Raw genomic sequence first — 22,306 nt, forward strand, 5'->3', positions numbered from 1 at the left:
AAAGCTGACATATAGTGGCCACTATTTTTAAAGTTTCAGAAGTCTTGCTACATGAGTACTATCAAAGTTGTAATGTATATGCAGTTTACATTTTTTTCTTCCTTACCCTAAATATGGTGCACAGCAGATATAATCAGATTAATGCAATAAACAAAGCAAAGATAGCATGTTTTTTATACATAGATGAGAGAGTGTTTTAGGAGAGTAGATGAGCATGGCTGCTCCCAGTTTAGCAAGCAAGAGGCAGGACTGAAGCATGGAGGGTTGAAGATACGTGCTTGACAGCAGAAAGTGAGGCACAGAAGAAGGATGTATCCTTCCATGTAACCCAAATCTTATGTAAATTTTTCCCACAAGAATGAGCAAACAAATTACTACAAATGAGTAATATCTGGGGGCACACTGTGAGTGTGAGTTGCTGGTAAATCCTGCTGTGTTTCCAAATACTTCATTTTCAGCCATAGCAGCCAGATTGCTACCTGCCCCATGGGTTTCTGTGGGTTCAAAGAGAAGTCAGAAACAGAGCAGAATCACCTTTTTGCCTCTAGCTGTCCTAGAACAGTTATATACACAAAACAATCAATTTCTAAATAGTTTTTTTTAAGGGCATGTTATTTATTTTCTGAGACAAGTGTTGACAGAAAGCTGGATTACTACTAGCTACATAATTGACTTTAAATAGGGAAACTTGAAGTGTAAAGTTCATAGGTCAGCAAGGTGAAGTGTAGTAAACTCTATGAATAAAACTTTGCATCATTAGCCCATAGATGTTTGTTTTGTTTTATTCCTACAAATACTCTTTACTGGTAGACAGGAAGGATTATGGGAATTCCCAGACACATGCACATCCTTTGGGTTATACACTTGACTAGTTATCATTATCAGCAACATTATGTTGTGCAAACATGTTACGTGAACAGGAAATTATTATACTGACATTGCTCAGAGGACTTCAAATTTTAGTCACTAGAAAGAGGGTCAACATCCTTTTTTTCAAAATATCTTTCCAGTATTAAACACGCAATGATTGCTGCAAAATGTGGTTTCCTCAAATAGCTACTCAAAGGAGATATTTTTACCTTCTATCAAATGCTTTTGTATTATACATTACCTAATAGTTTTCTCCACTGCAATGATACACAGTTACTAAGACAAATGTAGCTCTTGTTGGGAACAGCTAGTGGAATGATAACTCTTTTTTATTGTGTAAATGTTATCAAAGTTCCATAACTTTACCCATAATGTGACTGACTAGGAGTACTGTTATTCTATTGTTTAATCCCAAAAGAAGAGTAGCAGTCCTTGGTTTATGTGCAAAGATTAAAATAAATCAAAACTGCAAAAATATCTAGACATTCACATATATTTTTCTTTATATAGGTCTCAGTGTAATACTGTATCTCATTTTACCTAACACCACAAAACATTTTGGAAAAAGAGATTGCTTATAAAAAGCATTATGAACAGAGTGATGAGTTGTTATTGCAGAAGCAGCACTGTTACTTGACAAGAAGCCTCAGAAGGAAGCAGTTCTTTAATCTTAGTAATGGAAGAAAATTAACTTTAGTGACAATACTACAAGATCAGTTAATATTCATCTTACTGTTATTGTAGGAAAACCGTTTTGTCTTTAAATGATCAATGGAAATATTGACACAAAGTGATTAAATATTGTATGAAAGTATATATTGATACTGGAAGTACGAGGAGGCAAAGGGATGGAGCCCTGAAGCAGAGTAGGGCTGGCCAATGACACAGAGCTCTGTTTTTAGAATCCAGCTGCTCTGTCGAGCTGAACTTCATGCATATGTGCAGGATAAAATTTTATGAGAAAGTCTGATATATAACATGTAATAACAGAATGGGATAATGGAAAAATTTAAGTATCGTGGAAAATACTTTAGACTTCATGATGTCTCTCTCTGAAACAGTAGCTTATAATGTTCAATCCTAGGAATTTTTAATAGAGTGTGAATTATTTCTCTAGCTATTCCACCTTCAATTAGTTTTGCAGAACTTGGACCACTGTTCTTAGCAAATATTTCAGCTATTGAACTCTTACCCTATATTTACATAGGCTATGCCTTTAAGGATGACTACAGAACTATGAGTTAGAGCTACGCCTCTGAGAGAGGGGCCTTGATGCTGATTCAGTATAACTTTAATGAAGATGAATAAACTGTTTATGTAAGTCATGCCATCACGTATTCTGTAACATCACCACTGACTGCCGGTTCCATGACTGCATTCCACTCACTGTTGATTTTCTTCTCATGACTAATAAGGTGAAACATAAATTGAGCAGATAATTTATGATAAGTCTCTGTAAAAACATGCAGGTGAACCAAAGGTAGTATAAAGAATAGGTCAGATAAAAAATATACATCTGTGGGCCATTATCTGACTCAACATGACTAGCCACATACAGATTTTTTAAACTTGCTGTTCAAGTGTCTGTGTTTAGAGAGCAGATTGATGATCCTTTGACAAGGGAGCCTATTGGCACAAAGCAAATAGATAGTCATGTTTCACCCTGCTCTTAACAGGCTGAGCAAAGCAGTGTGTTCAGTATTCTCTTTTCAAGCAATGAAAATGCCATGTCTTCAAGTCTTTTTAATGAGCTTTGCAGTAAAACTTTGGATCCTGTCTAGTTTTATAAAAATGTGCAGCAATACATTATTACCCATGAAGACCCTTATTCTGGAACTCCTGATTAAAATAATGATTATTCTTATGTATAGTAATTGCAGTAATAGTCTGTGCTGAAGTCTACAAATGGACTGCTACTCTGCTGGCTGCCTGTGCTGTTGTTGGGAGCATTAGTTTTGAGTTAATTAGATGGTCTAATGCCTTCTCTATATAAAAACTGTTTTGTTTTTTTTTTTAAAGGCAGAATAATATATACTGCAGTTAAAGCCTCACTACACATTAACAGGCTTTGTTTTAAAGAGACAGGGAATTAATACGGAGAGAATTGTTCATGTTTTTAAACCTCTGTACAGTAAACATCTAGACACAATAAAATTAAAATAGGCTGATGTTGTCACTAGAGGAACCAGTGAAAAGCAGTGCTGGTGAAGTCCAAAACCAAAAGCAACAACAAAATTGCGTTTAAGCCACTCAGAAGATACTGTATCAAAACCATGCTCTTTATTTTGCCATTTGGAGCTGCTGTGAACAGGCTGACAGAACTGCCCGAGAGTGACATCAAGTGGGAAATGTGTGGGGCAGCCACTGCTTCTGCAGTCACAGCACTTTGAAAGGGCCTAACACCAAACCTACAGTCCAAACTGTCTCTCTCAATTCAACATGATTATTTTTCATTGGCACTCAGTAGCTGACTCCATTAATGTAAATATCAGTGAAGCATCTTGTGGTGGCAGAAATTACTTCTCTTTAGTCCTTGTAATGATTCTGTTGCTTATCTTAGTGTTGATAAAAACCACTGCCCTGGTCTCCACCAACTAATGAAAACCTCTCATCCTTTTCATTCAGAACTAGACCTCACTGTTTAGGTCACAGATAGTTCTACACACTCCATGTGGTTCAATTTGATGCCTTCTGCAACCCTGTTTTATTTGGGTTTATCCTAGGTTATTTCATTTTCTTTGCTGCTCTCAAGAATGTCTTCCACTCTTTTTTCTATTTACATAGTTCAGAGAACAAGCTACCCTTCTCTAACCTTACAAATTCACATCTTTTACTTTTCAGTTTATCTGAAACTCAAACAATTCCCTTCCTTGGTTTTTTTTTTTTCTTCTTTTCTTTTGCGGGGGGGGAGGGGGATGGGGATATGTGTAGAGTAATATTACTTCTCTGTTCTCTATATTGAGGCACTCAGATATACTGGCATGTCTACTCTTTGGACCAGAGAGGGACATAACAGTCCTGAACCATGGAAAGAGTTCCAGTTCAAGCTCTTTTATCTTGTGCTGCCCATAACATTTACCAACCAGAACCCTAAGTACATTGTAATCCTGACATCCCACAAAGGTACCGCTCTAGAGTTGTTTCTGTGTCTGGCTTGGTATGTAAAGTAACATGTGATCCTGAAAGATTGATCCTTTTTCTCTTTTCTAAAGGCTTGAAATGAGTCACCAAAGTTTATTACCAGGTTCAACTTGGCAAACACTTTTCTAAGGTCAGGCTGTGCTCTAGCTTGTGTATTGATGAAAGGGATGAAAGGGCTCTTTGTGCAGATCTCTGCTTGCTTGTGTGGAAAGTGGAATAAGTTAACTTTGTGGCATTATAGTCCTTCCTTGAATGATTCATATGTTTGGTAAATCACAGGAGGGACGGTTGCAGTAGTAAGCTAAAACTATAGAGGTTGGCAATGAGATGTGCACACTCTATTCTTCTAGATAACCTACTCAATAATCATTATCCTGAAATAAAAATGCATAGGACACATCCAGAAGAATGTGGGATTATTGTTAATTAGAAGCTGGAAATAAGTAGCTTATTAATTGGTTATTAATTTTTTAATTCAAGTTACTTTTAAGGCTGAGAAGTGGAGCATCTCAAAAATCATCAAACTGCTAGGGAAAAAATTGTTTATCTTTAGTCCAATTTCATCATTATATGTATAACAGAGTATTTAAACATTCCAGCTGTAAATATATTTTCAGGTGGGATTTTTCTAGATAACGAAACAGAAAAGCTAACATGGACCATCATAAAGAAATTAACTCAAGTCATCAGAAGGATTAGATTCTCTGGATACACAGGACAAATGTCTGCCAGTGGATCCAGCGGAGTAATTGACAGTTAGCAGGCTGATTAGAAACCTAGCAGGGTGATTTGAGTTGTTAGTCAGGCCTGACAGGGCACTTTCAGGTCAACGTTGCAGATATTTGCTAACAGAGGAAAGGTGATACTCTGCTTGTGAAAGGGAGTGGTAGCAGACCCAGATTCTTTTGATTGTTCCCCACAGTCTTATGTACCATCAGGACTTGTGCTATTGCTTGTTTAATCTCCACATAGCTTTCATGCTTCTCTGGTCTACCCTCTTCTTCCCATGCCAGCTGTATGCCTCCCTACACCAATTTTAACTGCCCTTAGTTCTCAGGTTCCTTCTTTGTTCAATCTTCACTCATATCCTCCTGGCTCTCAGTCTCATTCACATCCAGTCCCACCCTTCCCTCAAATCCTGTATGCTGTCCCTCACCAGCCAGTCCTCTCTCTGGCTGCCATTCCCCTATAGTCCTAGTCTTCCATTTTACTTTCAGATCTCTGTTTCCAGTGTCTTTGCTGAGCCAGTCCTGGCTTCCAGTCTGTTACTGTGGCTCAACAGAGGCATAATGGCCCACTGTCTACAGCATTAGGGTAAATGCTTTTGTGATAGTGACCTTTATGAATCCTCTAATCTTTCTCAGAGCTGCTAGGCACTGCTTTCCTTATCAACCAAGGTATTCCTTATCAACTCCAGGAATCTGTTTAACAGCAATAGCCTTTTCTCCTTTTTATTTACATTCATCTCAGGATCCTTCTTTGTCCATTGTGCCCGCTCACCATCAGAACAATCGCTGAAGTCAAAGAATGTGGCAGCTGAGAGGCACATTTTGGGGTTGTCCAGACTGTCTCAGTCAGGCCTGGGAGTACACCATGCAGACACAGTCTACAGAGTCCTTAGCTATGAAGCTCATACTCTGTGATTTATCAAAGTGATTTGGATAAATGAGGACAAAGTTTCTCAGACATGAGGAAAAGCAGAAAGCATTTCTTTCTCTCTGTCCATTAAAAATCTCTGATCCAAGTAATGTGTAAGAATTTCTTTGCTACTATTCAAGAAGGGGTACCATAATGTCTGCTTCTCTAATTTCATTCTTAAAAATGACTGAATAATTTGTGCTGATGTTTTCCAGAAATCTTCAGCACCTGCCATGAGAAATTTCAGACTGAATGGTTCAAGTGAGATGAGGTCATAAATACCAGAATGCGAGCCTGACTAACAGCTTGAACATAGTAGGTGGCATTACGTTCAGTTTCTGGGTGTTTCAGTTTGGGATATTCCAAGAACATAGTTACATATGGAGAACAGTGCCTGCCTGCTAAGTTACTGTACGTAAGCAAGATCATTTGAGAGTGATGGAAATTATGCTCAGCTGCACCTTCTCTAATTAGGCAGAAAATGTTGGCTTTTAAGTTGAGTTTCTCAGTTGCTGTGTCCTGCTATTAAAGTAATTGGTGTCTGTTCCTTGTGTGACCCACAAGGGGATACAGATAGGGGCAGTCATCTCACTTAACCAGTCTAGCAAGGAACTGGCATGCTTTCATTTAATACCTTCCTCTCCCAATCCACATTCCTGCCCCAGTTTTAACCAGGTAAGTTTGAGCCCTAAGTGCAGGCAGCACCAGGATTTATTCTTGGTGAACAAACACCACACTCATAAGAAATAATAAGAACTTTGTGATTAAAGCAGAGGCTTGGAGTCAGGAAGCTTGAGTTCATATTTGATTTTCTTCTGTATATTCTGTGTGACTTCATGAAAAACAAATAATCAAAACCAGAGAAAAGTGCCCATGAGCTTTCACTGCTGCAGTATTTCTGTTGTTGATGCTGATAGATGTTTAACATACGGTTAACATATAAAACCTCTTCTAAAAACTATAACTAGTCTTGAATGCATAAATGTTAATCTCCCTTGTTGTGGTTGCCCCATCACAACACATAGTTTGAATGGTTAATGTCTTAAAACACAATTAAATCACCAAGTTCCTGGGTACTCCAGTATTGTAAATATTTTTTTCCTTTACAAGAAACAAGAAACATTATATACTTGAATGGTCAGTGAAGACTTATGAGTGAACATGGACCCTCATCATATTAATCTCCCATGAAAGTGGCTGTAGTTGGATACAAGAATGAAATGAAACATATTAGAAAGTTGGCATCTTGTGCATATAGACCACGAGACTGAAACCAAAGGCTCCAACCTGGGCATCTCACAATGGAGAGAGAGCACAAGCCAGCATACAACTCTCTGGCAGAGTAATTAGTTTTGTAATCCAGTACTCTTCTTTTCCCAGAACTCATTTTAAACTCATTTCTATTTCAGATTAAACCGAATCAACTCTACAACATGGCAGTTCTAAAACTCCCTGCTCCTCACCAATTGCTGAGCAACTCAGCTGCAGAACCAGGCTCAATCCTGTGAAGGTGGTAAGAGAGAGTTTAAAATTCATCTTGGCAATTTGGGCAAAATTTTGAAGAATTGGGGAAAAAAAAACAAGCAAGAGTTTTTGGTATTACATTTTGGACGTGGATGTTTGAATTCCTTATCCGATCTGAGCCTTGCTTCCTGGTATTTTCTTCAACTGGAGCATGCCCTCATTTGTGATTGCTGGCTAACCACAGCGGCAGCCTCTGCGCACCCACTCCAAGTGCCGTGTGTGCTGCTCGAAACAGGGAGCGGAGCCCCACCTAGTGACACGCGAGAAAAGTACTCGTTTGCTACTGAGTGGAATAAATGTTTTAAAACAGGAAAAAACCAACAAACAAACCACAACCAAAAAAAACCCAAAAAACCCCAACTTACAACAACTACAATATTTAACTTACAATTTTAAAAAATCCTATTCTAATCGTGAGTTATTTTCTGTCATTTATAAGACAACCTTTCCAGGGCTAGTTGAAGAAATACAAGAATTATGATTGATATTGCTTGGTAAAATCAGGCCTTACTGCTGATGCTGGTGTATTTACATGAACTTCATTTGTCTGGAATCTGGATTTTATTCAAAAATATTTGTTCCGCTTGCTCTTTTCATTTATTCACAGTAGGAATGGAATGCGAAACTTAAGGAGAATCATTCAAAAAGTGCCAGATCAACAACAAAAGCTAATATTAGCATGTGATGACAGCAAGTCATCAGATTCAAATACCTGCTTTCATTCACTGACATTGTTCTTTTTTAATGATTTTCTTAATCAGCTAGTGATTCTTTCTCAGGATACTCCTTGTGTCTAGGTTAAAGGTTATTAATAATTTAGGTTATTTTTCTTGATATAATCAAAATATTGAACTTCTCCTTTAAATAAAAAAGGTTAAATTTCACGTGAAACTTCACATCTGTATTTCAAGAGAAAATGGCTTTTTCCATGTATTTTTAGAGGGCAACAGCACAATGTGAAAGAAGAGTTATTTTCTCTATTTAGGCTCCAAAACCACAGAACTACCTTATCAGTTTTAGAATTTTATTCTAATTGTCACATAAATTATGAAAACTCTGGACAAACTGATGAATAATAAGCATTAAAAGACACAATGCTGATAAAGACAAGAACTATGAGCTGGCTGGAAACCAAATGATTTAACAAATCCTTTTTAAGACATCAGAGTTTTTAGAAATCTTTCCTGCCATTTTGTCAGAACCACTTCTTGGGAAGGGGGTGGGTGTAAATTTAAATCAGAATTTTACCGAGTTGTGTTAAGTCAGTTAAAATGTCAATTTCAGAAACATCGCACGAGTTAACTTTTCAGGAAAATGTAGTTATTTCCAGTCACACTAGAAGGACTCTGAAATGCTCTGGGGCAAAGGTTCCTTCTTCTTTTAAACCCAGCTTCTGATATTATCAATTTACTTCTATCTATGCTAGTGTGTCACCAAGGTTTCATTCTGCATTTTCTCTGAAGGATTGGAATACATTTTTTTCCCCCAAGCAAAACCAGCCTAGTGCTCTGTGTCCTATACAACTTGGGCCAATTCTTGGTTTTGCAAAATAGCTTCAATTTAATTTAATTTTAATGCAGTTGCAGATGTTGTGTTACTTCTTAAGGAGGACATTTTTTTCCATTGACTGTCAGCAAGAAGACAAAACCATACTTTTAATATCCTTTCAATTAGTATTTTTTTCTAGATTATTGATCTGAATTTAGCAAAGATATAAATAAAAAGGCAACAGCACTGAGAAAACATGTTAGAAGTGGCTAATAATTTCTGCATTCCTTGGCCATTAAAGTTACAAGCATTGACCTAATTCAGCGTTATTCCTGTTATTACAGGTTATTCCTGTACCCATAAAATTCATATGGACATCGATGAGGTAATTATAGCCTAACATAGCCTGTCAGTGTATTGTAACTGTACAAACAACAAACAAACAAAGAGAAGCTGATCTATGGATCTATGACGGATTGTATATCGATAATGCAGCCAGACCAGCCAAGTGGGTATCAGTATCAGCGGGCTTTACACCGCGAACAGCCCCTCACGTTTTGTGCTGGCAATGACAGATCTTCAGTTATTCCCAGAAATAAGCTAATTAACCGTGAAACATAAACTTCCCACCCCGGCCGGGGGCCATGTGTAAACCTGCGGCTGTAGAGCAGCTGCAGGCGGCCCCGTCCCTCTGGCCGGGACCCCCGGGGTGACGAGACCCTCCCTGGGGTGACGAGACCCTCCCCGGGGTGACGAGACCCTCCCCGGGGTGACGAGACCCTCCCCGGGGTGACGAGACCCTCCCTGGGGTGACGAGACCCTCCCTGGGGTGACGGTGCCCCCGAGCGCTGCCGGCCCCGGCCCCGGCCCCGACCCCGGCCCCGGCCGCCCGTCCCGGGAGCTCGGCTGAGGGAGCCCCCGAGCCGCGGGGCGGGAATGCCGCTCCCTCCCGCCGTGGCAGCGGCCCCTCCGCGGGCCCGCCCGGGAGGAGCGGCGGGGCCGGGGCTGGCAGTGCCCGGCCACAGCGGCGGGTGGAGCCGCCGGAGGTGCCGCCGCCCGGCCCGGCCCGGCCCCGCGGCGCTGGTGCCGAGTCCTGGGCAGCGCCGCCCCGCCGAGCCGGCTGCGCGCCGGGCCCGGCCGGCCAGCGGGGCCATGGAGCGGCGCGGGGGCCGAGGGCAGGTGGGCGCGGGGCCGGAGCGGGGCCGGGGCAGCGGCGGGGGCGGAGAGAGGAGCAGGGCCCGCGGCGGGGCCGCCCTGCCCCGGCCGTGCGGGGCTGGGTGCGGGTAACGGGGTAGGGGCGGCGCACCGCGCTATGGGCAAGCGGCACAGCGGCTGCGGGGGGAGAGCTGCCAAGTGTTCGGCGCTTAAAGTGCGAGGTTACGCTCTTTCTGAATTCTCCGCCCTTTGGAACTTGGTTTAATTTCGCACGAAGCTTGTTTTGTACTTTTCTTTGGACTTTTCTTTCATTTTAGGGCTCTGGAGACAGTGCTTCTGAACTACAGGAATGGAGACCAGTCATTTACAGAAAGTGCACAGACACTCTCTGGCTGCTCCTCTTCTGTCTTTTCTGGGCTGGTTTGGTAAGCACGCTTTTCTCTGGAACAAAAAATCAGATCTGAAGTTCATGGGGTTCAGCACAGTGTTATACTAAATCTAAACTGAAATTGTGATGGGCACAGGTTGCAGGATTGCACTGGCACAGATCTGACCTTTGCAGTGGTGCAGTGCTTTATTGTGATGTCTTTCACACAGACAGTTTTGCTGCCCAAATGCTTTAGATACCATGTATACATGGGGCTGGATTATTTAGAATTCGCTTTTTTGTAAATCAGTCTGGGCTCTGACTGGGCTCTTATGTCTACTTATTTCATACATTGTAGTCTTGTTATCTTGCAACATGTTCATCTGACACTACATTAAGTCACTATCTGACCTGTGCTTAGAACAGCATGCAGGCTTCAGGCTTTGTCTTTCTCAAGTGTGAATGTTTGGGGTTTTTTTTGTGGTATGTCTGAGTTTAGTCAGGATTCTCGTAAATACATTGATTAATTCCATTCCTAGTAAATCTGTTAATGGATGCTAATGCAGAATTATACCTACACATTGTGAATGCTGCATAAATGGAGGCTGAACTTAGTGAGCAGAATAGGTTTTTTTAATACTTTGGTGCTTTGATCAGTGGAGGAAATGCCAAAAATGAAACCTGTCAAATGGTAAATATTTCCAATCTTTGTTTGTTTTCTCTTACTGTTTTTATTGCTCAGTTTCTGTGAAATAGCTTACTGCATACATGTATTTGTTTTCTTGTGTTTGATCTTCTTTTTAAAACATTTTAAAAGATTTAATGATACTAATTTGTTCACACAATGAAAAAAATTTAAACTACTGTAGTAGTCCTGTGGAAGTGCTTATCACTGCCATGTAGACACACCCCTCCAGCAGTCATACAGATATCTATTACTTACTAGTATTTATGGTTTGTATCCATAAATTAAGCATTAATAAGCATTATGCACTTATATAAAAAAACAAAAATCACCTGTACCCACTAGACCTGTAATGCTCATCTTTAGAAGGAATACTAGAATTTTTCTGAAAGTATATTTCAGTTGAGTTACAGTCCCAGCTCATTTCTCCTTTTCCTTCTGAGAACAATTTAATTATTAACAAATCCTTGCTGTGCAAACAAAGTGGATCTGGAAGTATTTTATTATTGTAAAAAATCACATCCAGAAGTAGTGTGTCAGCTTTAATTGTGGAGTCTCTACAAAGATGTCCATATTGAGACATTATCATGCAGTCATAATTTAAAAAAATTACTGAACTTGTTAGACTGTAAAATAAGAGTCTACTGTAAGCAAAAATGAGGCTACCCTGGGGACTAAGGAAGTACATACTTACATGTTTGTGTATGAGACGCAGTTTTTGCCCAGATCCCATCTTTAGTCACGAGCGTTAAAAGCAGAAAAACAAATAAAGCTCTAACTTAGGGAAGAAAGCAGTTGTACTGGATCTGATATGTGCAGTCTGTCTCCAGCACAGCCAATATTCAACCATATCCATGCAAACTGGTAGTAGTTAATATGGAACTGAGAAGTTCTGCTGCTGCCAGCAGCTGGCATGTAGCCCCAGAGCTCAGTGTATTGTCCTTGGTGCGTGTGAAATGTGGTTTGCACCCCATGGGACAGGGGAGAACATTGAATCACTGAGTCCTTCAATAGCTAGAGTGCTGTTAATAAGCCTTTGGGTAAAGCAGTGCTCAGGACTTCATCAGCTTTATAGAAGAGTTGCTGATTTTTGGCACTTGGAAAGGTTCCTTTGCTGGATTATTTTGGCCCTCATGGGGTATAGGAGGGTTTAAGCTGCATTCCTTGACAAGGTGTTTCATATTGACTAAGGACTGCTGCTACTTGGCCAACAGAAGTGCTTAGTTGCCCCTGGGGTTTACATGGAGCTGATCTACTGGAACTTTAATCTGACAGCAGAACAACTAAAAGGTCAGGGCAGTGTCACCCAAGTGCACAGTATGTCTCTCTCCAAGTTTTTCATGTGTTAAAGATTGTCTCTTCATGAAATTTCAGGTAACCTGCATTTTGATTATACTTTGTGTTTAAAAATACCTCTGATTAAATTCACTACCAGCTTCAAGGGCTCAACATCTGAGCAGATGTATTGACCGGGTGTGTTCTGAAGGTCACCCTGTAAAAGAAGATGCAGTGAGCACATGAAAAATCACCATCTGAGGAATCTTGCCTAGTGACATACATGAACTTCAGTAGAGACCTTGTCTAGCACCTTCCTAATGCTTTCCTCTTATTTTAATCAGGACCCCGATCTTTCTTCTCCCGTGTTACTCTGCTTAATTTATATACCTTCAACAATAGATGAAGGAAAGACCTAAGGAAGCAATAGGGCTAAACCTGTCTATCTGACTTGGTCTGGCCTTGTGCAGAGGGTGAATTTTAGATTGAACTGATTGCATCCACAAGACAAAAATGTACGTCTTAAAAGAAGTATTTATTGAATGGAAAGGAAAAGCAATCATAGCATGATTTCATGTTAAAAAATATTTTAACAGATGTTTATAACTGGCTATGCTGTGATGGCTGGTGCTGCAGAAAGACTTGTGCTTGGATATGACAGCTTTGGGAACATATGTGGGAAGAAGAATGCTCCTGTAAAAGGGGCACCTCTTTCTGGACAGGACATGACCAATAAAAAGTAAGTACATCTGATAATGTCTAAATAAATCAAACATTTGAGAACTTAATAAGATACACATCTTCTAGTTGTCAAACATACATGTGTATCTGTACATCGTTATATTGAAAGACAAGAAAAAAGTGGGAATGGTGCAAAATGGTGAGTGAAATAAAAAGTTTAGATAGAATTTGAAAATGTGCTACATTGTTATACTTTGTGCTGCCTTCTTCTTAAAGAGCATCTTAAATGGGACTTCAGCCAAACAGGCAGTCATTCTACATAGCAGATCTGTGTACTTAAGGAAGTTGCATGTTGAAGTTCCCAGTCATTCCACTAACTCCTTTGAGTCCTTGTAGAATGGCACCCACCTTGTCAGCTTCTGATCCCGTATAAGAACATAATATGAAGTACAAAAATGTAGCACATTCTCACATTGCTTCCTAATTTCTGACTTCGAGTTCCATTTTTTCCATTAGATGTGGAAAAAGTTTCATTTGCTTTGTAGCAGTTTAAAAAGATGGAAAGAAGGCTCAGAAATTAAACCTATAAACCTCAGAAAGCTTGTATTTTGAAAAGAGGATCTTTTTCTCTTTCTAGGTATGTGTTCTTTCTGAATTCGTGCAACCTGGAAAAGCAAAGCCTCAAAATCAGTTCACTTTCCTTGTGCGTGTCTAGTTGTCCACAAGAGCAACTCAACTCTTTGGAAGATCTTCAGAGTTTTGCAAGGAATAATGGTGTGCTACGGGGAATATGAATACCTCAGTGTATCTGTAGAACAATTGAAAAGCTTTCACTTTGTTATTCTTATGTTTCCTACACTAGGGAGTCATATCTTACCATTAATTTCCTGAAAAGTTAATGACAACAGAAAATAAAATTTCTTGTTTCTGCTTTATTTCAAAGCCATAGTTTCTAGAAATGTTACAGCTCTCTTATGCAAATTCAAAAGCTGTTGATTAATTGCTGCAGATTGCTGGGATTACACAGCAGAAAACTGGCTGCAGAGAATGAACTACTGAAGTTCGGTGGGGGTGCCAGTAGGTGAACAGAGTTCATATGCTATTGGAGAAATTTGTTCAATCAGTTCTCTTAAATGTAATTGAAATTATGGTGGAATTATTAATTTCCAGGGATTTAAAACAAGTGGTTTTATCCCTTTAGACATCAGATCCCAAGGTTTGCTATTTCACCTTGTGGTTCAACTCTGGGTGGCAACTAAGTGCCATGCAGTCACTCACTTTCCAACCAAAACCAAGACATTCCTAGGAATTTGATTCTGCTGTTCAAGATGAGTATGATGTCAGAAGTAGCTATTGTGCAAGAGAGGCATGTCCAACATGTAAATAAAATAACCTGTAGCCTAATCTTTATTTTGTGGGGTATGTGTAAACTGCAGACCATATGAATATTAGTGGCTATTTTTATTGGAGGTCAATATTCCATTCTTTTTTGGTTTGTTTGGCAGGGATTGCTATTTAAATAGACAAAATTTGTTTTAATTTAATTTTGGAGTAGTTTGACATCATTTGATGTTTACAGAAAGCTATAAACACCTGTGATATTAGATAAGTATTTGCAGTGTAACTAAATACAATTACTGCTTGCATGTTTATTTCAAAGGAGAGGAAGTCTTGCATTTTGAATGGCTTGGACGTATCCAGCCTTTCTTACCCAGAAGTGTTGTATAATGGAGCAGAGTATCTGGTAATATTTTTTCTAGAACAAGTTTCTGGATATATATATATTTTATTATAATTTATGAGTGGCTTAGTTCTAATGTAGCTTCTGTCATTTTAGATTTTTCTGTTATCTTATCCTAATGAGCAAGAATTAATAGCCAAGTATGGCGTTGTGGAATAAACAGTGTGCCTGCTCTCCAGGAAGATAAATGGCAACTATAGTTAAGTCTAGAAGGCAAAAGATTCTGCAGAGGTTGCTTGAGATTTACCCAACTAATTTGTTATTTACATTCGCTCTGGAATATTATGGGTGATTATGGCCTGCTAAGGGATCAAACCAGAAGCATGAAGAAAACTTCTTTGATAATGTGTTTATCTCTAAAAACTTTTACTAATACTAAGTTACCTTTTTTCTTTTTCTTCCCCCCCCCCTTTTTCTTTAGGTTCTTTTCTTTGCATTTACAACCTGAATATTTCCAGTTACACACAAAATTCAAAGGCAACTCAGCTGTGTCCTGCACTGCCAGTTCCACCAAGGTAAGAATTACTGGGTATTTTACAACATCCTTGAGTCTGAACAGCTTCTTATGGATTATTTCACCTCATTTTGTATTTGACTTGATGCTTTACAGTCAGGATGGTTTGGCTTTGTTTATTTATTTTTGTACATGTTTCATATGTGCCTGTGAACATGCTAGTGTCCTGTCCCATGGAATAAATAGGGACTGCATTACCTCCATTTCTCTATCCTTTACAGTGTTTTCCTTTCCAAATGAGAAGTAAAACACTTCATAGGAGGAACAGCTTACGTTCTGCACAGACTTTCACTCTCTTCTTCAGTGCCAAAGAAGAGGACCTGTGATCTTGGGCCTTGGTGCTTATCCTGAACCCAGAAATTTCCACCAGAATAATTTCATAGCCAGCTAGCTTGAATCACAGTTCTGTGGATGGGGCTGTCTTTATAATTTGGCATTTGTGAGTTAACATCCTTAAACCCACAGTTTTAAATTCCACTGTGTTGTGAAAATACAGCAAAGCATTGGAATCTCCGTGTTTGCAGAGCTAAATCATCTGCTCTGAACAAAAGGAAATGGAAGAACAAAGAGAACAGAAGAGAGCAGGAGACACATAAAAACATTACATACTGTGGATCAAAGGAGAGCGTGTAAATTGATGAAAAAATATGACATGTTTTACTTATTTCTTAAACTTTCTAGGCTATTTTGTGTTTGTCAGCAAACTCAGCAAAGTTACTCATCTTGCACAGTAATATTTCATTGTAGAAGCAAAGCTAGTCAGGGAAGTTTTTAATTGTTGATGACTAGACCTTTCCTTTTTAGGTATGAATGTGTCTCTGACCGTTGTAGTGCAGAATTGCCAAAGTGGGACAATAAATATGTACAAGAAGCTTGTCTGGGAGTGCCAGATAATTTTGTACATAAATATTTGGGGTGTTAGTTGTATCTTACAAACATTGTTTTGATGTGGTTCTTAGAATGCTTATATATCATAAAACCAATACAAAGTGTTTGTGATCTAGAATTATCTACAACAAAGTAGGTTATGGCTATATTAGCAGGAATTTGGGTTTTACATAAACACACGGGAGCGAAGAAGGGGAAGCCAGACCAGAATGGGAATAGGAGCTCTGTGCTGATGGTGATTGAGATAGTAATTTTTTTTCCCCAGACTGATCTTGAGTGGATCTGTTCTGGTGCAGTGATACAGGCATGATGTTACTAGGAGTTTATTTTGCAGATGAACCATAAAACTACCATTTCTAACAGCACTCTCTGTGGAGAATGGGAGAATGGATCCTTGTGGATTTGAAACTGTCCAGTAATTAATATATTTTGCCATTTTGTTTTTAACCTTCCAGTAAATCCTTTCCATTATTTAATCGATGCATTCCACAAAATCCTGAATGCTATTCCAAATATGCATCTGTCTTAATAAGCATGGTTAATGAAATGGATGTTTTTCACCGAATCCTGAGTGGAATATTGGCAGGAAGAGATACTGTGATAGGACTGAGTGTCCTTGCACTAGGTAAGGTTATAAATAGTGAATAATTATATTCAATTAAAAGGTGGGATTTCAAATGTTCCTACTAACTTTATACATTTAATTTAAAAGTGGTTCTTTCATGTTTTCTGGGCAGAGTTGTTTTTAAGAAAGAGAGTTTGTGTTTTATCAGGAGGCATTTAATAGACTGGTGAAATTCAGCTTGATAAAATATCAGATTCTGTGTTTTGTGATAGGGCCATATACCTCATTTCAGGGCACTGTAAGAAATTGTTAATGGAAAAACTTATGTCAGCATGAACACTTGAACTTAAATCTTATACAAAATATTATTGAAAAGCTAATTCCCATTGTTAAATATATCAGTTATAAGTTCCTTATTAGTTAAGTTACAGGTAACTGTGTGTTTTAAATGTCAAAAAAAGTTGCCAGCTTTATGTAATGCTGTTGCTTTTGAGACCACTGTTTAAAAATAAATGCCCAAGTTCTGCAGGAACCTCAGATTTATATTTAAAGTAAAAAAGGGTTAAGTTAAATGGGTTGTAACACTCCTATTAAACTTCCTTTATATATTTTTCAGCCTTCTCTCTTATACTGGTTCTAGCCTTCAGATTCATTCGGACACTTCTGGTCCATATTTTGATTGCACTGGTTGTATTCGGGTTGTTGTGTAAGTATATCTACTGTTTAGCACACGCTCAGTTAAATGGATCGCCTCACTGAACTGAAGGAGAGGCAGCTGAACAAGCAGCTATGCTTTTTCTCTGTGGCCATCCTCAGTGAGCTTCAGCTTTCCATAGCCATTTCCAAGCTCTGGCCTGGTTGCCTTTTGGTCCCAAGATCTGGCTGTGCTGTTCCAGCTGCTGAGTGTTGGGGTGATGGTGATGCTTATTGTTTTTATAGATGTCTGGAACACCATTTCTTTTGCAGATGAATGCAGTTTGAAAATGCTATCTAAGAATGTTCAGTGAGGCTTTGTGCTGCCTGCTTTAGAAAGGGAGAATTATAGGAATGCGTCCAGCTAAACCTTGTCATTCCATGAAAGTTAGCTTTGTGTCTCCACAGTGAAATTACATGCCTGAGCTGTAGAATAACTGCAAAAAACCCAAATGTTCTGCTGTGGTTTTACCTTAGACTGACAGACCATCCCATGAATTTCCTCTGTGATCACGGGTGCTGTGCCTCTCTTTGCTGAGGGACAGGATTGCAGAGCTGAGCCGGGTTAGGCAGAAGGGTGGGAGACTGAGGAGGGAGGCCAGGCAGGCACCAGGCACCAGCAGCAGCGAGCTGCAGCCTGGGGAGCACTGCCCACCTTCATGCTGCTCTTGTCTGCTCAGTTGTCTCAGGTGTTCTCTGGTGGCTCTATTATGACTACAGGAACGATCCCAGCACTGAATTGGAAACAGAAAAGGAAAATGTAAAGTTTCTACTTGGATATGCTATCTTCTCCACAATAGTAACCGTAAGTAGCATTTAATCCTAAGCAATGGCGGAGTCTGTAACTTGAAAACTTGAACTACAGCAGAAAAAATAATCCCTCATTCCTTTTAGACTTGCAAATGAGGATAAATTCTAAGATCTGCTCACATGCATTTAATACAATCATGAAATCGTAGAATGGTTTGGATTGGGAGGGACCTTAAAGATTGTCTAATTCCAACACTCCTGTCAAAACCATAAAAAAAATCTTTGTTATGAAACTTATCAGCACAAGGCTCTACCACACTTCAAACCTATATAACAGTGTTAGCTTTGATGGTGTAAAAATGCTAGAATTGTGGTCCATCCCTATTTTTCTCTGCATCAGCTCACTTGAGAAGCATGTTGAGTGAACAGAAGAGCACTGGCTCTCTATGAACATGAGATCTGTGGATTCAGCCTACCCTGTCAGTAGGAGAAAGGGGTGGCAGCTCTTTTAGACAATGAAAGGAGCAGTGAAGCACAGGCAGCAGTGTCTAGACCTCAAATTATGGGGTTAAATTCTGTTTTTCTCTCACTGACCTTGTTTTCCAACAGAAAATTTAAGTGTGGCTTGCAACTTTTAAAGTGATTTTTTAACTCTGGTGTTGCAATGTTAAAGGAGCCATTGCTCAATGTGAGGATACACTAATTTGCACTTCATGAGACATTTGTCAAAATGATTGTTCTGTTTTCTTGAAAAAGAGTAGGATCCGTAGACTGGAATTCACCAGGTATGAATAGTCTGACAATTTACAGTGAGAAATATAAATGTATCACAGATCAGATTTTTTTTTAATATATCCTCTGTAAGTTATGACCTTTCCATGAGATTAATTAAAGTTTTGAATATTATTTTGTTAAAAAAAAAGAACAGTAGCAATTATTTCAGAAAAACAGATTTTAATCCACAGGCTCTTTGAGAATATAGGCAACATCTCAGGAGGATTTTCCAGTGTGCATTAAGACTGTGTAAAATGCCTTGCTGTTGTGACTTTGTGAAATCTATATCCTCTGATCCCACATTTGGCCACTCTGATTCCACTCTGATAATTTTCTTAAGATAAAACCCCCAACAATTTGTCTTTTTATTTCCTCTTACAGGTTGTTCTGCTCTGCCTTATATTTGTACTAAGAAAGAGGCTTCGGTTCACTGTGCAGCTCTTTCGAATTGTTGGTAAAGTCATTGGCAGAATTCCTTTCCTCGTGTTCCAGCCACTCTGGACCTTTCTGATTCTTGTTGTGTTCTGGGTATTTTGGGTTGCTGTACTACTTAGCTTAGGAACTGCAGGTAAGTATATGCCTTCCATGTTTTTGAGTGCTATACATTTCCTAAGTTCAGTTCTTAAACGTGGGACCTCTTGGTGTTAGTGTACAAAATGTGGGATAGCATTTACACAGCTGAGTTACTTGTTCATTTTATTTTATTTCCCACTTTTTGGAGTCTTCTACATTGCCATTTTGCTTCTATATGTGGACCTTAGTTTTGGTCTTTCTCAGTTATTTAATTTATGAATAAATTGTGATACATATTTGGTGTATTTAAATGGAGAAAGTAGCAGGAGGAAGGAGACATTTTAGTGCAGTTATTATGAAATGAGAATGTTTATAGTCAGAGGAGGTGAACAGTGTTGAGTTGTCACAGAGGTTTAGAATGTTGTTTCTGAGCAGTAACAACTGCTATCATTATTTAGAGGAGTGCAACAGAATTTGGATTAATCCAGAAGTTCTTGAGTTGTAATGGAGGTGGAAAGAGTCAATCACTATGAAAGATCCACAAGAACAGATTTTTACTATGGAAATAGTATTACTGAGGCATATACCACTTTGAGATCTGTCACTGATTGAACTAGGGTAATTTGGATGCTGCCTTGGCCCAGCATCATGCCCCCCAAGTGAAGGAGAGGTTGTCCTTCTGTGCAACATCACCCAAAGAAGTGAAGCTAAACTCTGTATAACTCTGGAGATAACTGCTCATGTAGATATCAGCCTTTGTACACAGAAAGCATTATGATTTGGGGGTTGGTATTTTTTAATTTTAAATTTCTAGGGCCACTGTTAGGAGCCAATTGTTGTCCTTTGGGTTAGAGCTGATTGAAGAATTGTGCGGATGAAGACTATTTTTTATGGGTTTTCTCTTTTCTGAAACTTGGCAGTGATTTCTGTGTGGAAGACCAGATGCAGCCTAACTGTTCAAATGCTTGTGTGTTTTTGTTTTGTTTCCACCATCCCCTGATGCAGTGGCTGCAGTAACTCCTCTGTACACAGTTACAGATTCCTGCTGGGCCAGAAAAGCCTCCAGCCTTTCTATAGCCGAGCCCACTTGGCAAAGCTGGCTGTGCTCACTCTTATCACAACAGCTTCCATCTAAGTCTCACCCTGTTAATTCTGGCTCTATACAAGACCCAACTGACTTGTAACATGAGAATCCGAGTCCAAACTGACATTGCAAATCGCTCAACCATTGCTTAGGCTGGACTGGGATCTGTTTCCCTCCATCTTTCATTGGAGACTTGTGCAGGTTTGCAAGTTTCTGTTTCTGCTGCCTTTTCCTGAGTAGGTCATGTCTGTCAGAAATGGCTGCTTGAAGCAGTTGGCTGGCTGATCATCTGCTTATCCTGTGGAAGGGTCAAACCTAGCATGGCCAAAACTCCAGCCTGCAGTCTCTTTGTGAGTTGTTCCTCTTGACTACATAGTCAAGCTGATGCACTTTGATTTAGATGTCATGGATACTCCTTCTCCACACTCCTTTGAGCTGGATTTTCCCATTGCAGAAGCAACACTGTGTGCTGGACATCGCTCTGTGTGGCTGTTAGCTTTTCTGCAAAATACCATTTATGCATGGATGGGCCAGGCAGCAGTTATTTTGAAACCTCATCACTGCTTCAGACCAGTCCTTTATAGAAAGGGGCATCTCCTGAGGTATCAACCAACTGTTCATTTCATGCACCTGCTTGGATCAGATACAATTTAAGAATGGCATTAACTATAGTAAATTCAGTAACAGGTAAATAAAATGAATTATGACACACAGATTTTCTAAATATATAATTAACAAGAACCATTAGAGGAAATATTACATCCTTGATGATAAGTCAACCTGGCTTACTCTTAATATGCACACACAAGGATGTAAAGCTTGCCTTTATTATATCTAAATTTAGAAAATACCAGCTGTGTCTGTTGTACTCAAAAGCTTTTGGAAACACAGAAATCATTAGAAGAGTAGAAATATTTTAGCTCACGTGACTGAAATAGATTGATGATAAAAGCAGGATGGGGAACCAGTTGGGTATTTCCTAGATGGTTTTACAGACTTTTCAGGAAAATAGCAACTTGCATATTATATCCAAAAGCAAATTCTACGTGTATTCACAGGGAAATAAAACCCAATGAAAACTGCCTTTGAGAGGCTTTTTATGCTTTTTACGAGCAACCTAGCAAAACATGTTTTCACTGAGATATTCTGGCAGGATATTTTTAGTGTATTGGTCAGTCCTGTCAGATTTTTCTTTTAACAGCATGTTAATATTTAGAATACAATATGCATTTGATATATAATCCAAATCAATTCTAAGTTACAACCTAAGTGTGAATGCAGGTAGAAAAATGCCACTCTGTGTATTCGATTATTTTTCTGGTTAAAACTCCATTCCGTTTATTTCAGCTCTTGTACTTACAGTTATTCCTTTCGTTAAGCTGTCTCTGCCGAGTGGTGGCGGTTGCTACCCAAGTGCACTCCAGGTCCGGGAGCGGAGGTGTTCCCGTGCCGTGGAATGAGCTGCAGGAGCGCCTGTGCCCGCCGGGTGCCGCTCGAGCAGTGCGAAAAGGGTGTTCCTCCCCCTGCTCGGCTGTTTACAGAGCTGCTCTGCTCACAGGGGTGGGAAACTCCTCCCGGCAAACAAAGGCCATCTGAGCGTTTTAATAATCCGGGGAGGGAGTGATGGAGTGTTTGATCCAGCCCTCAGATTGAGAAGATTTATACAGGTGACAGAAGGTCGATGTCAGCAAGATAGCTGTTTGGATTTCTAGTCCTTTACTCTTACCTCAAATTTGTTTTGTAATTCAAAACTTGGACAAATGCACGTCAAACTAGATTTGGAATTGAGAATATTCCTTTAGACTGTATTTCAAATTTTCAACCCAGATGTGAGTCCTCTGAAATGCTGGCTGTTCCAGGAGCTGAGTGTAAAATAGCTTGTTGGGGACTGTTCTGCTGTTCTAGGATGACTGGTACTTACACATCCTGTAGCCATAAATACATACAGTACTTTATGCTT

At 39.5% G+C, this 22,306-nt stretch overlaps 1 protein-coding gene across 4 annotated transcripts in view; it reads left to right on the forward strand.

The window, feature by feature from the left end:
* Positions 1–22,306, forward strand: part of SLC44A3 (solute carrier family 44 member 3) — a 94,659-nt gene that overhangs the window by 47,299 nt on the left and 25,054 nt on the right. For 2 of the 4 annotated variants that reach the window (XM_050307348.1, XM_050307351.1), the window contains exons 1-9: positions 9,756–9,840; positions 10,134–10,241; positions 12,740–12,882; positions 13,462–13,598; positions 14,987–15,080; positions 16,423–16,592; positions 17,149–17,238; positions 17,906–18,030; positions 19,131–19,317. In XM_050307348.1, the coding sequence (XP_050163305.1) occupies positions 9,814–9,840; positions 10,134–10,241; positions 12,740–12,882; positions 13,462–13,598; positions 14,987–15,080; positions 16,423–16,592; positions 17,149–17,238; positions 17,906–18,030; positions 19,131–19,317 (1,081 nt within the window). In that variant the 5' untranslated portion in view covers positions 9,756–9,813. Of the gene's footprint in view, positions 1–5,864; positions 5,965–7,058; positions 7,163–9,005; positions 9,047–9,755; positions 9,841–10,133; positions 10,242–12,739; positions 12,883–13,461; positions 13,599–14,986; positions 15,081–16,422; positions 16,593–17,148; positions 17,239–17,905; positions 18,031–19,130; positions 19,318–22,306 lie in introns of those variants that run through there. The other 2 variants (XM_050307349.1, XM_050307350.1) reach the window with 2 other exon arrangements.

Source organism: Myiozetetes cayanensis, unplaced genomic scaffold (genome assembly GCF_022539395.1).
Source record: "Myiozetetes cayanensis isolate MyiCay16 unplaced genomic scaffold, myiCay2020 scf12, whole genome shotgun sequence".
Classification (NCBI taxonomy): domain Eukaryota; kingdom Metazoa; phylum Chordata; class Aves; order Passeriformes; family Tyrannidae; genus Myiozetetes; species Myiozetetes cayanensis.